Here is a 14,886-nt window from a genome sequence, read left to right on the forward strand (position 1 = left end):
GTATAATCTCGCTCTAATATCATTCTAAATTTCAACATGACTTATATGAGCTTGTACTCATATCCAACTCAAAAATTTAAGTTGTTAGTCGTAGAATTTAAGTCACTAATAAACTCTTTTATTTTTCTTTCCGTAGCCCGTGTGAGGACAATACTCAATTTGACTCTCGACACATGATCGTTACAATAAAAGAAAAGAAAATCCAATTTTGGATTTTCCATCATTCATAATCTTCTTCCGTGAGTGATTTTCACGTGCGATGTACATGCATGATGGGAGTGCCCAACATGTCTTCCTATTTCACGGCCCTATTGTAGAATGAGTAGGACGTGGTCGAAAGCGAAGCTGTCTTCCTATTTCACACTTTTGAAAGCGAAGATGTCTTCCTATTTCATTGCGGGATCCCCCAATTTCTTCTTTTATTATTTTTTTTTTGTAGGATTTTTCTTTTTTTTTTTGGGTAGGACAATTTCTTCTTTAATTCAATGGTCGCCATTGAATTTTCTACGATTATTTCCTTTTCCCGTCATCTTCTAGATAGAATTATTGTATGGAATGGAATGCCTCCACCGAGGTGGCACTTTTTTTTTTTTTAGAATTATGTGGACAACAGAAATGACGATATTTTAATTATCAGAAATCTCGTTATTATAGGAGAACTTATTTATAAAAATAACATCGAGGGGTTTGGACTTGATGGTATGGAGAGCATCCATAAATATCCTCAACCAAGTTCAACTCCCCCTAATATCAACATCGCATGGCCTATCTGTCAATCCCCCAAGCCGAGCATGGATGGCATATCTTTGACTCCCTCGGAAACTTAAAAAGAAAAAAGAAAAAAATACTTTATAAAAACAAATAGGATAGGATCTTCATAAAATTATTTAAACAATGTCTATGATCATACCTCCCAAGACAAAAACATAAGATCCGGTTGATGATTTTCTTTTTAGTTGGTGAAACCACGAGATGTCATCTTAAAGCTAAGGGTTGTCATTGTGCGGTACAGTTTGATGATGCATCGACATCAAGCAGCCATTCATGGGTGACAGTTCAATGTTTTAGAATTGTGGGTTTTGGGCCGAAAACATGTCTTTGGCAATACTCTTCTAACATATCTATGTATTAGTATATTAACTTAATGTTAGTTGATTGGCGGGACTTAGAATGGTTGATTATTAATTAAAGTATGGAAGAGTCGGCTGATTCACACTATGCATGAGAAAGAGGGGAGAAGAATTAAGGTTTCGTGTCACTCTGCTATGGATCCTCACTTGATACTTCATTAGTTGGGTGTGTAGGCACTTCTCATTAACACATGAAGAAGACATGGATGGATGAGAATTGAGGAGGACAGTTCTCCTTAAAAATTTGATGCTCTATAGAATTTATATACTAGTCTTTAATTTTTGATGAAATTATTTATATACGTTATCTTAACTAAAAAAAAATTGTGTTCCCATTTGCTTCAAGAATCTCTCCCCGCCTCGATCTAAATCTTGTGTCCATTCCTTTGTAGAAGCAAAACAAAATGCAAATTCAAACCAGTACACAAACAAGAGACTTCGGGTTCAAATCTTATTTGTATCAAACAGTAACTCTTATAAGCGCGTTGGAATCGGCATAGATGACCTACTTAAACTGATTTGAAAAGGACTAAATGGGGCTGGACTGTTCTTCTCTATCTCGGAACAATAAGGTCGTTATGCTCGTTACTAAACTTATTAAAGAAATGAAATGTCCAAAATAATCCCTTTCGTAAATTTAGGGAAACAAAACGATAATGATAATTGGAAGGATATTACCAAAAACTAGTTGAACCAAGTAAATTTAACCAAATCATGGCCACAAAATAATAATAAAAAATTCAATAGCCTATTCTGATTTAAATTATACAACCTGTCGGGTAGTAAAAGCTACTAGAGACGAAATTTCAATGATCCCCACTTAAGATCATCCGACCATCACTTGAGTGGAACACTACAAAATTTAGAAGAAAAGTCGGGAACCGATTATCATATAATCAACCTTTGCAAGATTATCAATATCACTTTCACGTCGAAAGTTGAACAGCATATGAACTAACACCACCACACTTGTGAGAAATAAACGTTATACAACAAAACCGACATCCTTATAACCTTCTCAATTCTCATCCACCGATACACCAGGGAGATCTCTTATACATGAAACGAACCATGTCGATAAAAAATATTAAGAAGAGATTTTGAGCTGACCATCAAATGGAAACTCCGGCAAGCAAGCAAAGCTTTGAATGTCACTAAACACCACCACCATGCCAAATCCAATTAAAGCTCGTTCACCACGCACCCTCTTATGTCACCCATGAAGGAGCTCCAAATGCAAATCGTGTTCTTGGCCAGTAGAAACCTCCAGGAAGGGAAAAGATAACAGTGAATTTTGCCTTAGCCTTAACCTATGGCAAATATCAGCAATCTTCAGATGCGTCACGGGTCATACAGATCTGACGCTCAATGTTAGCCTATCTGTCTATCAAAGGTGAACCAAAGCAAAGATCTCCAAAGTGCAAAATGCTGTTAAGAACCTGAATCCTGCATTGGAACTACTACTTCATTTTGATTTGTTGCAGGTGGATCCGTGATCATGGGTTCATCTTGGGTTTGAGGAGGAATAGGAGGGGTTACTTGGTCAGTCACTGTTGTATCCTGGTTCTCTTGAACCGGTTGGGCAGCCGTAGTGGGGTTGGTTTGGTCCCCAGCAGGCAGAGGTGGCGGTGGGGGATGATTCTCATTCTTTTCCTCCGGGACAGTTTCCGTGTTCTCATATTCGGAGAGGAGGTCCATGAACTCATTTAGAAGCCGCTGGACTTTTCTATTTGAAGCCATTGCTGGGAGAATGTCTTCTTTGAGGAGCTTGTGTTTCTTCATTCCCTGCACATACGTGGATACCGTTAGCTTACAAGTTTCCAAACGCTGCAACTCCTATCTCAGGAAAGAGGGGAAAGATAAAATAGAAACTTACGAGCACAAAAGGATCCCAAGCAGGGTCTTTCGAATCTGAAGATGCAGCTTCGGCCATCCCAGTAGGGGGCCCCAAAAAACTTTCACAGACTTCCCGTAATCGAGATTCATCCGCCTCCCTGAAATCAGTACATTTATACTTTATTACATCATTTATAATATTTTGCATTCATTGAAACTACTGTGGGAGAAACAGATGTGATGAATTTCCTTAGACAAGGTCAGAGACCAACTTCTCTTGAATGGACAGCAAATATACATAACCGCCGAGCCACTGGGAAAATTGAAAATAACACAATTTACAAAATGCAAAAACTCTTTTTACCTTGCTAAGAATCGAATGTAGGAAAGAAGGCACTGACGGTATTCATTAGGTGACTTCAGAGCCAAAGATGATGCAAGTTGTGCTTCCAAATGAGCTCTACTTTGCATTCCATCATCAGAAAACCTGAAATATAAACACCAAAATCAAACTCACATGCCAAGATATGAAGCAAAAGAATTAGACCATACAAAATTACTAGAGATGCCCTGACAGGATTCATCAATATATCATTGCCTCCAAATTTGGTAAAAAAGACTACAAACCTGCTCCAACCAGGTTTTCTAGCCATATATTTCCGAACATCTACTTGGAGTGAAGCAAGCTCGCCATTCTGTACCGAACCCAGATTCCAAGAGCTAGCAAAGTTTGATGCAGGGAAGCAATCATCAGCAACTCGCAGCCAACACTTAAGACCCATATCGAACAGAAAAGCATGTCGGGTTGCCAGAACAACTAGAGGAGAGCCCGATTTTGATAACTTTGCAGATATGACCTTAATCGTGCCTATGAAAAGCAAACGACAACAAATAAGTCCATTGAAGATGTCAATGTAAATATGACTATCATAACGATCGTGTTTGTAATAAATTTTACTTACCTTTCCCGGATAGGCTAGGATCTGATGTAATCAGAGATTCCAATGAATCGCGAAGCACGCAGGTTCGGTTGAATAAGTCCCACACATAAAGGGATCCCTTCCTCGTGATTAGCAACAGCTTCCAGCACTCATCACAGTCGATAAATGTTGCAGCAGACCCCAACATCATGGTAGGCATGGCACGTCGGCCGCACTTTGTGTAAACCTTTTCATTGTGCAAAATGGAGATTGCAATGAGAAAATTCCTTGCACATCAAAAACTCAGGAAAAAACCATAATCTACATGCAGTGTACACTCTATTTCAGTGAGTTTCCTGACTTCCAGTAATGTAAAAAATCTATAGCCTATCAAACAAGCGCACTGCCCATAAGCCACATTTTTTCATCACCAAAAGCATTCTATTTAAAGATTAATTTTGCCCAATGCAACAACAAATTCATAGGAACGCATCTAAATCTCACAAAGAAAGTCAACTTCAGTTTCATATGAAGATTCATTAAACATACCTGCAAGCACCCATCCTCACACCCAACAGCCCAAAAATTGGCATTGCCTGCCAAAACAGTGACCTTTCCTAAAATCCTATCAGACCATAGAGTTAGAGGTCCTCTGGAGCAAGCTATCTCTGTCTCTTTCATCATTAGGGTACTTCCAGCCCCAACAACATCATTCACAGTACGTTCTCTGGGATGAGCTTCCAAGCATACAGGTGCATTATCTTCACCTTCTTTCTTGTCAAACACTCTAATCATGAGTGAAGAGACTTTTGCAGAAACTGAAGATTCCACGTTAATAGTCCCATCTCCGCTGGCAGACGCCGGAACCTTTTCGATTACCAAACTATCAGTAACTATAGATCTTGAAGTGGCCCCTGATCGATCCTTTAAGTCCAAGCCTCTGCCTGGTGCGCCCCTGACTGAAACCCCACCAATGCGACTGTCAGTGGGGAACACCAACCCGTTGTCATCAATCTTTTGCTCAGATGATACAGGAGGGAAATCTAGCTGATTATTGCCTGCGATGTTTTGCTGCTGACTAGGTACACCTACAGCTTCAGGGATTATCCTCTTCCGACCATCAGGACGCCTGTATTCTCTCTGCTTCACAGGGCTAGAAATTCGAGTTGGAGCAGCAGATTTACTTAAGCCATCAGCAGAAGCTGCAGGAGCAGTGGTGGGCGCTCCATTCTTCTTAGGATCATCAACCTGTGGATCAGGAGCTTTTGCTAGAGAACTTGAGTCGACTGAGGCTTTAACAGGCATGGGCTTTTGCTGGGCCGCTGAAGCGACCTTGCTAGAAGTTTGCTTAGCCGATGCTGCTTCGAGTAACAACTGGGCTGGGCTTTCAGCTAGGTTTGCCTGTCGACCTCTCACATCACCATATCGGCTTCTTTTCAACTCGTCCAACTCAGCATCACTGAGTCTGCTTCCAAGCTCATCTGCCTCAAAATGGAATGTGGCCACTGTTCCGTCCAAGGAACAGGCAAAGAGAGAATACCCATCAGGACTCCTGCAATTTACAAAGAGAGATTTAGAAAAGGAGAGCATGTTTTCAGTATTACAAGTCAGCAATCTAAACTAAGGCTCACCATGACAAGTCCACCACGCTTTGAGCAAAGAAATGCTTCGCCACAAAGAGAGGACGAGCACTTGCAGTGGTCCATACAGTCACTGTGCGGTCTTGACTCCCAATTGCAATTACATTGTATGGTTGGGATTCTTTCCCTCCAGCTTTTGAGGTTCCATTAGTCCATCCAACAGGAGCGACATTCACTTCCTGAGTACCATTGAGATTTCTCCTGAACATTGAGTGGTTGAACTTCACAACGATAACTGGGGCATTGTGTCCCAAAAAGTCGAAAGTCGCTGACCATTCCCCTCTCTCTAGAACAGGCGCAGAATGCCTTGGCTTCTGAAACCCATGGGTGGTAGTTATAAAATGGCCACAGGGAGACCACCCGAGCCTCCTGAAAAAGGTGGACCCCAGCTAAAGGGAGAGTGTAATAATCTCAGGTCAGAAGTTAAGAAGAGAAAGAGAAGGTGCAATGAGTAAGCCCATTGAAAACACAAATCCTTACTGATTTTGTCCAGTGGCCATCTGTCCTGTGAGCTAAGCTCCAGTCACTGGTTCGCCATATGATCACAGTCTTATCGTCTGATTGACTCGCGATAAAAGAGCCAATAGGGTCCCATGTGACTCCTTTCACGAGACTCGAGTGGCCTCGAAGAACAGCAGTGCATATGCCATCAGTCATGTCCCAAATATGGATTGTGTTGTCCAGACTAGCACTCGCTAATATTGAATCATCAGGGGACCAGTTGAGATCCACCTACTTTACGCACAAAGAAAAGGACTCGCAATCAGAACCCATATATTTACTGGATATACTTTCACGGAATGAAAGCCTCACAATGTGCGTGGAGCATAATTCCCTAAAACATCTCTTTGTTGTCTGAGACCACTACATTGTCCTGTTTTCCCTATTTAGGGAGGAAACAGAAAGTGTATAGATGTCGTACTGCAATTCATACTCATTCTTCGAGTTATTTTTAGTTATCTTATTATATATAGAAAAATGAACAGACATGTTTTAAACCGAGATATCAGAATTCTGGAATCATTTAAACAGAGTCACAGAGCCCATATTCCACCAAAAACATGAAAAATCCAATATAAAAATAGAAGTATCAATCTAATTACCACGTCTGCAGTGTGTCCTCTCAGAGTCATAACGACCTTCCAGTTCTCAACATCAGGGGGCTCTCCACTACCAAACTCAGTGGTTCCTGAACCAGGCTTTCTCTCATGGATCAGAATCACCTGATCATCAGAACCTGAGGCCATATACCGCCCGTGCTTGGCCCATCTGACACAATTTACAGACCCAAAATGATCACGAAGTGTTGCCAGAACCCTCTGTGTTGAGTCATCGTCGGAAAGATCCTTGCCTACAGATTTCATGTTCCAAATTCGAACCTGAAAATAGTTGGAATAACGGGCAAACTAGTTGTTATCTTAGCTTCTTCAAAGAGCAGATCTTAACAATAAAATTGAAAACTTTTCATTCACGCCCAAATACTTTTGTCATACCACACCAATAACGCCAATTAAAAGCAGGAATGTGCAGCACATTCAATAATGCCAAGCAGCCATACCATTCATCTATACAAAAAAGTCTTCGACCTTCCAATGTAAAGGTCAGAACTTCGGGTTATCCTTTTATTTTATATATGTATCAACACCCAAACACACATATCTATATAATTTCTAGCCCTCAGACAAGCCACAGAGAAACTTAGAGATGCCACAGCCTCTAATTTCCAGCAATATACAGAGCTTTCGGACTATTACAGACACCTCTAATGCCCAGAACTCGCAGATTTCCACTATTTCACCACAATTTCATAACCCATTAGATGCTACTAGCACACTATGAAACAATCAGAACAGGAAGAGCTTTAACATACAAAATGCAGCCAAACAGAGCACATAGAATTTCAAGAAAAGAGACACTATAGCAGATGTTGATGTCATAAAGATAATAGTTCACCTTGTGATCGCCACCGCCAGTGGCAAACCTGAGGGCACCGGGTTGAATGTCGATGGAGAAAATCTGCATTCCCTCATGGCGAACCCAACCGGGCTTCTCCGCAATCATCTCTTCCCCTGGCCCGCCGCCACTCCCCCAACACAAAGTTCAGCCCTCCCAATCAAGAAAATCTCACCAAGCCGAGACGCCCAACCCCATGATATTCTCCAACCACCGAATGCACCCAACGAACCGACAATCGACGAAAGACCCAGCAGACGAGATACTTATCCCAAGGCTCTGGAACGAGAAAGGACCGAAATTGGCGAACCCCAGAGAGCGGTGCTTCGGTCGGTTGAGGGTAAAACCCTAGAATGAACGTGGGGTAGGAAGAATGAGCTTTCGGAGGAAAAGGAAAGGGAACAGCTTTCAACGGTCAAAAGGGCAAATATCTGCGGAGAGGGGACCGTGGGTCTCAGATTCGAGACTGCTGGAAGATGAAGATGATGATGATGAGAGAATCTAATAAACTATCATAAACAAAGATTCTCTCGGCCTGTCTGAGTTTGAACTTTGAAGTGAGAGAACAGACGGCGCCACGCACAGCACAGTGTCGAAGAAGGGAAGAGAAGAGATCCGAAAGTGAGATTGAACGAAAGAGACGCGAGGGATCAGCAGAGTCATACGTACACATACGCGTTATTTAGAGAGCTTAGGCTCATCGAAATCGGATTAATCCCGAACCCTCGATGTCATATCGTACCCGTATCAATCAACAGCCGTGATAGACCTGTTTGGCATGAGCAGTTTTTGAGTTCGAGGACATAGAGCAGGCCCATGACCTGTCAAGTTGTTCGACTCGTCCCTGTGTCCATCAATGGCTGTGATATGTCATGCTTGGTATGGTACGGACTTTAGAGTAGCATTATTCAGTTTGGGAAGAGGTCAAACGGGCCTATATGTTAAGTTCTGGGAAATTGCCTACTCTGCCCTTCTGGTTTTTCCGGGAATTTAGCCCGTCTCATAGCACGATGATGCTAATTGTTTTGGTCTTTTAAACGGATAAAGTATACTCATAATTTTTGTTTAGGAACGTTCCGAATCGGGTTAAGTTCATAGCTGTGGACCAATTATCAGAACAATCAACCCCTACATTACCCAGCCAAAAAAAAAAAAAACAAAGAAACACTCCATTAAGGAGAAACTGTACCTTTGAGAAACTAGAACACACTTTTAAAGAAAGCTGCCTAGCAAAACATGTTTCCTATGAAGTAATCTGCTTTCCTGGAAAAGAAAAACCGGGGAGGAAACACAAAACAGAAACTCATTCCTGAGCAACCTCCTTATAAACGCGCCGAACATCTCCGGAGGTCCTCAGTAGGAAAAATGCATTTTCCGTGTCGGTTCTAAGCCACCAATGGCCAATTCCTCTGGCAGTGAGATGATGCCTGAGGAGTTCCGGACTCATAGGGCACTCGATCATTGGCTCCTCTGAGATTTAAGCAAGCTTTCTTAGTTCCAGCACTTCTCAGTATCATTAACAATGTCAGATATGAACTTTATCAAGGAACAGAGGCCACCCAGAAAGTTGTGGTCGATCACGCCATCCCCCTCCGTCACATGAGCAAAATCGATGAGCTTAACTTCAGCACCTGAAGTTTCGCCCCTCAGGACCGATTCCTTCTCGTAAACCATAAGAACGGAACATGAATTGAAATGAAACATTGTCTGATCCTCAAACCACTCCTTCAGCTCCAGTAACTGCGACAAAATCCCCCCAGTACCCCCATAAACTGCTGATGCAAAAGAACAATCTGGATCTGTGACTGAATCGGGTGTCTCCAAGTTACAAGAAACAAATTTCCTGAGAACAAACCGAACGTCCTGCAAGGTGAAGCTCTGCACAACCTTTTTCTCGGGTTTCCAGAATCCCGATCGATCACCGCCATATATTTTCAAGCCCGATATCCTAAAACCTAGCAAAAGGCTTGTAGTCTCCCTATCTTTCTTCAAACACCTATTGACGTAGTCCTCCGAGGCTTGAGGATACCACGTCCTGGACCCAATCTTTATATCCACGACAGACGGGTTCACGCGGCCAAACACAACATCCTGCAAGACGAGGTGAGGGCGCGGACCTGACCCATCAGATGCCGCAAGAGTTTGGACCCCATGGAAGGTCGGGAAGAATCGGCGAATGTGACTCGTAATCTCAGGCATGGACGAGAACTTAGTGTAGAAAGCCAGTTCTTTGGATCCACGATCATCGTCTTGGAGAGGCTTGTAGAAGCATCCCAAATCATCGACCAGAGGTCCGAGCTTCCCGTCACGGGCTTCGTGGCCCGCAACCTGATGATCGGGGACCTTAAACATGTTGGGAACTCTTAAAGCATCAATTAGTAACTGATAATTGAGATGCATTAATCAACTGCAGAAGCAATGAAAGAGACAAAGCCATATAATGAGAAATTGAATTGAATTTCCGAACTCCAACGGATGGCAAAATTAGCAATCAAGAACAGAACCCAATTTCAACCTCCTAAAACTGATCTCCTTCAAGGATTGATCAGTGTGCCTGATTTTTCTTTGTAGACAAGAATGTGCAAACATTTCGCCATTTCCATGGAGAAATTGACCGACCAGATTGAATCAAGGTAGAACTAACTAAGGACGAGTTGGTTCATGGCAGAGGAGAAAGCAGAGAGACATTCAGCATATATTATAACTATGAGGATAATCAATCAGACTCAGAGAAGCGAAGGGAAAGGAGCTCCAGAATCGAAAAGAAGAGTACCTGAGAAAGAAGGAACATGCAAGTGCAGTGCAACAACTTCAGAGAAGACGACCGCCGAATGAACGGAAGAGGGAAAAGGAGAGCGGGAAGGATTGCAGAAACTCACAGTGAAGAAGAAGCAAAAAACTCTTCACGTACAAAGGGGAGAGAGAGAGAGAGAGAGAGAGAGGGAGGACGCGAACAGATGAAGACAACAGACGACAGTGGAAATGCAGAGAAACAGTTTCCCAGGAAGGAAGCCGAGAGAATTCGGGAAGAGCGAATTCTGATGCCCTGTTTGGATTTCCAATTAAAAAGATTCAACTTTTAACTTTAACTAATACATTACATAATAAAACACACATTTTTTAAAGTAAAAAATTTTTAGTTTTAACTTTAACTCAACACACTACACAACAAAAATACACTTTTTCCGAATCAAATTTATAATCACATCTCATTTGTTTTTTTTCACAATCAAAATTACTTTAACTCTAAAACTAAATATACAATGAATTTCCCTTAAATTTTTCCTTTTTAAAATATTTTTAAGCAGTTATTTCGTTAAATGAACGCAATCTAACCTATTTAGTGCGATTGACTAGTAAAAATAATATACTATTATTTTATTCCTAACCGTTAAATCTCATTACATAAAATCTTGATCGTATACGATCCTTTATTTTTTTTTATTAAGATTCATTTATGATAATTTGAGTATCAATTTTTTCGACCACTTATCTTCTCGTCGACACTCGATTTTGCCCGTAACGAGTCGGATCGAATTCAATATTAAACCAAACCACTGGTTCAACCAAATAGAAAACAATTTAATTACTTTAATAAAAAAAAAGGTACAACATCTAAATCGAATAGAACCACAGCGCCCTCGATCGCTCGCTCACCCTGGCTCTACCGCCGCGTGCGCGCTCCAAGTCCGGCTCCCCCCCCCCTGGCCTCACAATTTGATGAAATCTACCGAGGAAAGCTCGAGTGAAGCAACTCCGACGCCCGCCATAAAGAACATGTTCGAATCAAACACCCATTATAATGGAAAAATAAAAAGATCGAAAAATTGAATATGTTCAATGCATATATGAAATCCATTTCAAGTTTCAATGAATTGCCCTTACCTGCCTCTGTCGTTCTTCGATACTAACCCAAATTTCTTCCCCCGCCCATCTCATTCTCCCCGAGAAATTACTATATGAACTAGGCTCACCACGTTAAATATGAACTAGCGAATAAGGGACTAAGACCTAAGACTTCGTGCCATGTCATCGCTTTATCTTTTAAGGGCTGAAACCATTGTTATCAGAACCGAATCAGGACCCGGCACCATGACCGATTCGGTTCCACCTTCTGACCAAATATGCACAATTGAACCATTGAACCCATAGAATCGGCCGGTTTAAATCTAAAAATCCACTAAATTAGCCAGTCCATGGGTTCAATGATTGAACAAATATATAAGAAAAATTATTGATGATGGAAGGTTTTGAACCTCCAACCTCCCCCTCTATGTGTACACCCACTAACCAACTAGACAACAACTGATTATTGCTTTATTACCTCCTCAATTATTTTTGTTCCCTAGATATTATGCATTGTTAATGAATTTAGATATATATTATGCATTTAATTATCATTAATACTACTTTAAATAATAAAATATTATGATTAATTAAATCTGCGGTCCGACCCATCGAACCCCGGTTGAACCCATGAACCTATTCGATTTGACGTCTGGTCCGATTCTGATAACACTGGCTGAAACAATTAACGTGCCAGTTAATTTTTCGTTCGAAAGGCTACTCTTTTGTACTTCTTTGCCTTTTCATGCGGAAGTTTCAAGAAAGAGAGAGTCCTAAAATTTCAAACGCCCCGCTCTTTAAATTTCTCCAATTTTACTCATATTTTAAATAAATATTATATATACATATATATATATATATATTTATCATTCTCATATTTAGTCTCTCTCAAGCTCTCATTCCCTCACTCTCTGTCCCTCATGATATTGCAACAGATTCGAAGGTGTCAAATCTCACTCTCTATGGCACTAAGGCATTCAACCGGTAGGAGAAAGCTCTTTCTGGACCCTTTGAGGGAAAGTTTCATTTCGCGAAGGAGGTGAGCTTCAATTTCTCTCCCCTTACCATCTCTGCAATGTAATGCACCATTGTTATCAGAACCGGATCGGGAACCGGCACCATGTCCGATCCAGTCTACTTAAAAACTCAAATTGCAGAATTGAACCGTCAAACCCATTGAACCGGTTGGGTTTTGAGAAAAATTCCATTGAACCAACCGATTCTATGGGGTTATAGGTTTCGTATTTAGTTTTTTAATGTAAAAATTGTTAAGTTGTGTAAGGATTTGAACACATGATATCTTGCTTCCCATACTAGCATGCTACCAACCAAGCCACCACTACATTTTTGTTCTTTTAACTCTACTTTAAAGTACTTAGTAAAATTCAATATTTATTTTGGAGTAAAAATATCCTTATATTTTTTTTAAATCATCATACTGCTATCCTAATTATCATAATTTTTTTAATAATATGAGTACTTATTTTATTTTAATTAAATGTGGGGTCCGACCTATTGAACTCTCGGTTTGACCTATAAACTCATGAACCCATACCCCTTTCGGTTTATCATCCAGGCCGACTCTGATAACATTGCATTGCACTCTTTATTATGAGATATAATAAACCTATATTTGGCTATTTGTATATATATTGAATTGATTGAATAATACTAGGAAGAAGATATTTTAATTTGCCGAGAGTTAATGAGGGTGGAAAGGCTATAATATGTTATGTATATCTCATCCATAAATGAAATTCAAGTTTACACTCTTCCAATTCCATTTATTTATTACTAATTTGCCCTTTTTAGGGACCATCTTACGTTAAAATTTAGGCAATGTAATTTGGTAGAACTCTATACTATAGGGCAACAAAGTTCATACTTGTGCACAGATAACGATTTTTCAATCTGAATTGCTAACTCTGTCTCCCCAGGTAGATCGTGTTTCCCAGCTTTGATGTACTGCAAACACTGTTTGTATTTAGGGATGGACTTGGGATTTGGATTGAGAGAGAACAAGTAACGTGTGCGAATGCAAATCTTTCAAACTGAAAATATATATATATATATTTTTTTTCTTAAATGCCAAAATCTTATGAGGGTCCTCCTTTATCCTCCTCTGAGTCCATCCCTGTTGACGAGAATTCACAATTATCTGCAATTCTATCTGAACTTGTTACTGCGGACTTTTTGGCCTGCATTTCTGTTGTAGTTTGCCTTATAGGTCCACCCTAGTATGTATTGACTAGCGTAATGTTAATAGAATAAATTTGTATCTTATGTAAATAATAAGTAATTTCTAATTATTTCAGTAGGGGACGAAAAGGAAAAAAAAAGGAACAACATGAATGTGGAGCCAAATTTCATCGAAGACATTTCTATCTGTCTATCTATCTATAAATATATATATATATATATATATATATTAATTAATTCGAAATATTCTCACGAGATCCTCCTATTCATGTTATGAGGAGCTTCCACATTGACTTTTTAGATAAATCCTCAGTTCAAGGTTGATTGAACCTCCATATCTCTACATTAATATTCACATTAATTTTAGATTTTTCAAAATTTTCTAATTATTATATTTTTATTAATTTATATACTTTTTTCAATAAATTTATAGAATTTTAATATTCGTCAAATGAGAAAACCTTTCAATTCAAAGCTTTTAACATTTATTTATAATTTTCAATATAATATTAAATGTTACAATTTTGTTCAGAATAAAATAAAAAAATAAAAAAAATTAAAATTGAGAACTATCAAAATGGAATTGCACAATATCATTTTATAATTTTCATGTGTTTAAAATAGATATAAGAGTAAGTAATATAGGAACAAAATATTTAATTGTAACAATTGAATCATAAGAAAATTGATATACTAATATATATATATATATAATATTTGGCCAAAAAGATAAAGGAAATCCGATAAAGTTAAGAAGAACAAAATTGCAATAATAAGAAATACCAATTTGATTCGTTGAGATTATTATTATTAATAAAGCATAACAAAAAAATCGTACCACAGAAAAATATATAATATACACACGTTGTCAGTAAAAAAGTATAATAGAAATAGTTACCATTTATGTTTAAATTAAAATTTGTAGGAGCATACCTATCGTGAGAGAATATGTTGAGAAAAGATATAGAGAGAAATAAGAGTGGAAAGAAGATAGTGAAGAAAATAAAATTTCTTGTGTTCTATCTATAGGACATGTAATAATTAAATTTCGAAAAAAATTCATATTCCTAAGTTATTGAGAAAATTTTTAATTTTTCGAAAAGAATTTTTAATTATATCATTAAATACAATAATATAGAAGAACTATGTAAAATACATTGAACATCATTATAATATATAAAAACTTAAAAACGATGTTATGGGAGCTTCATTCACTAATCCTTAACTCGTGATTAATCGCCTTTTGGATTGTTTGGAGAATTAAATTTCTAATTGTGGTAATTGCCTTTTTCGGAGAATTAATTCGTGTATCTGACTTTTCGATTCCGACTCAATAAAATTTTCCTATATTTTTTTATCGTA

The 14,886-nt window shown here is 39.1% G+C and overlaps 2 protein-coding genes across 5 annotated transcripts; both read right to left on the minus strand.

Moving 5' to 3' along the window:
• Positions 1-1,991: 1,991 nt before the first annotated feature.
• LOC116199557 (protein HIRA) lies at positions 1,992-8,173 on the minus strand. Of its 2 annotated transcripts, XM_031529947.1 has the most exons (10): positions 7,480-8,173; positions 6,630-6,905; positions 6,007-6,258; positions 5,518-5,915; positions 4,436-5,438; positions 3,929-4,133; positions 3,594-3,834; positions 3,331-3,453; positions 3,007-3,124; positions 1,992-2,915 (listed from the first exon to the last, which is right to left on the minus strand). In XM_031529947.1, exons 1-10 carry the CDS (start codon positions 7,585-7,587, stop codon positions 2,562-2,564), a joined length of 3,078 nt encoding a protein of 1,025 aa, XP_031385807.1. In that variant the 5' UTR covers positions 7,588-8,173; the 3' UTR covers positions 1,992-2,561. The 2 variants fall into 2 exon arrangements, with proteins under 2 accessions (XP_031385807.1, XP_031385808.1); XM_031529948.1 differs by lacking the exon at positions 7,480-8,173 and having other exon boundaries at positions 6,007-6,261; positions 6,630-6,770.
• Positions 8,174-8,537: 364 nt separating this feature from the next.
• LOC116199558 (inositol polyphosphate multikinase beta-like) lies at positions 8,538-10,504 on the minus strand. Of its 3 annotated transcripts, none has more exons than XM_031529950.1 (2): positions 10,253-10,504; positions 8,538-9,822 (listed from the first exon to the last, which is right to left on the minus strand). In XM_031529950.1, the coding sequence occupies exons 1-2, from the start codon at positions 10,268-10,270 to the stop codon at positions 8,971-8,973; spliced, it is 870 nt and encodes a 289-aa protein (XP_031385810.1). In that variant the 5' UTR covers positions 10,271-10,504; the 3' UTR covers positions 8,538-8,970. The 3 variants fall into 3 exon arrangements, with proteins under 3 accessions (XP_031385810.1, XP_031385811.1, XP_031385809.1); XM_031529951.1 differs by having other exon boundaries at positions 8,538-9,841; XM_031529949.1 differs by having other exon boundaries at positions 8,538-9,886.
• Positions 10,505-14,886: the final 4,382 nt, after the last annotated feature.

The sequence above is a fragment of the Punica granatum genome, chromosome 3, assembly GCF_007655135.1.
Source record: "Punica granatum isolate Tunisia-2019 chromosome 3, ASM765513v2, whole genome shotgun sequence".
Lineage (NCBI taxonomy): Eukaryota > Viridiplantae > Streptophyta > Magnoliopsida > Myrtales > Lythraceae > Punica > Punica granatum.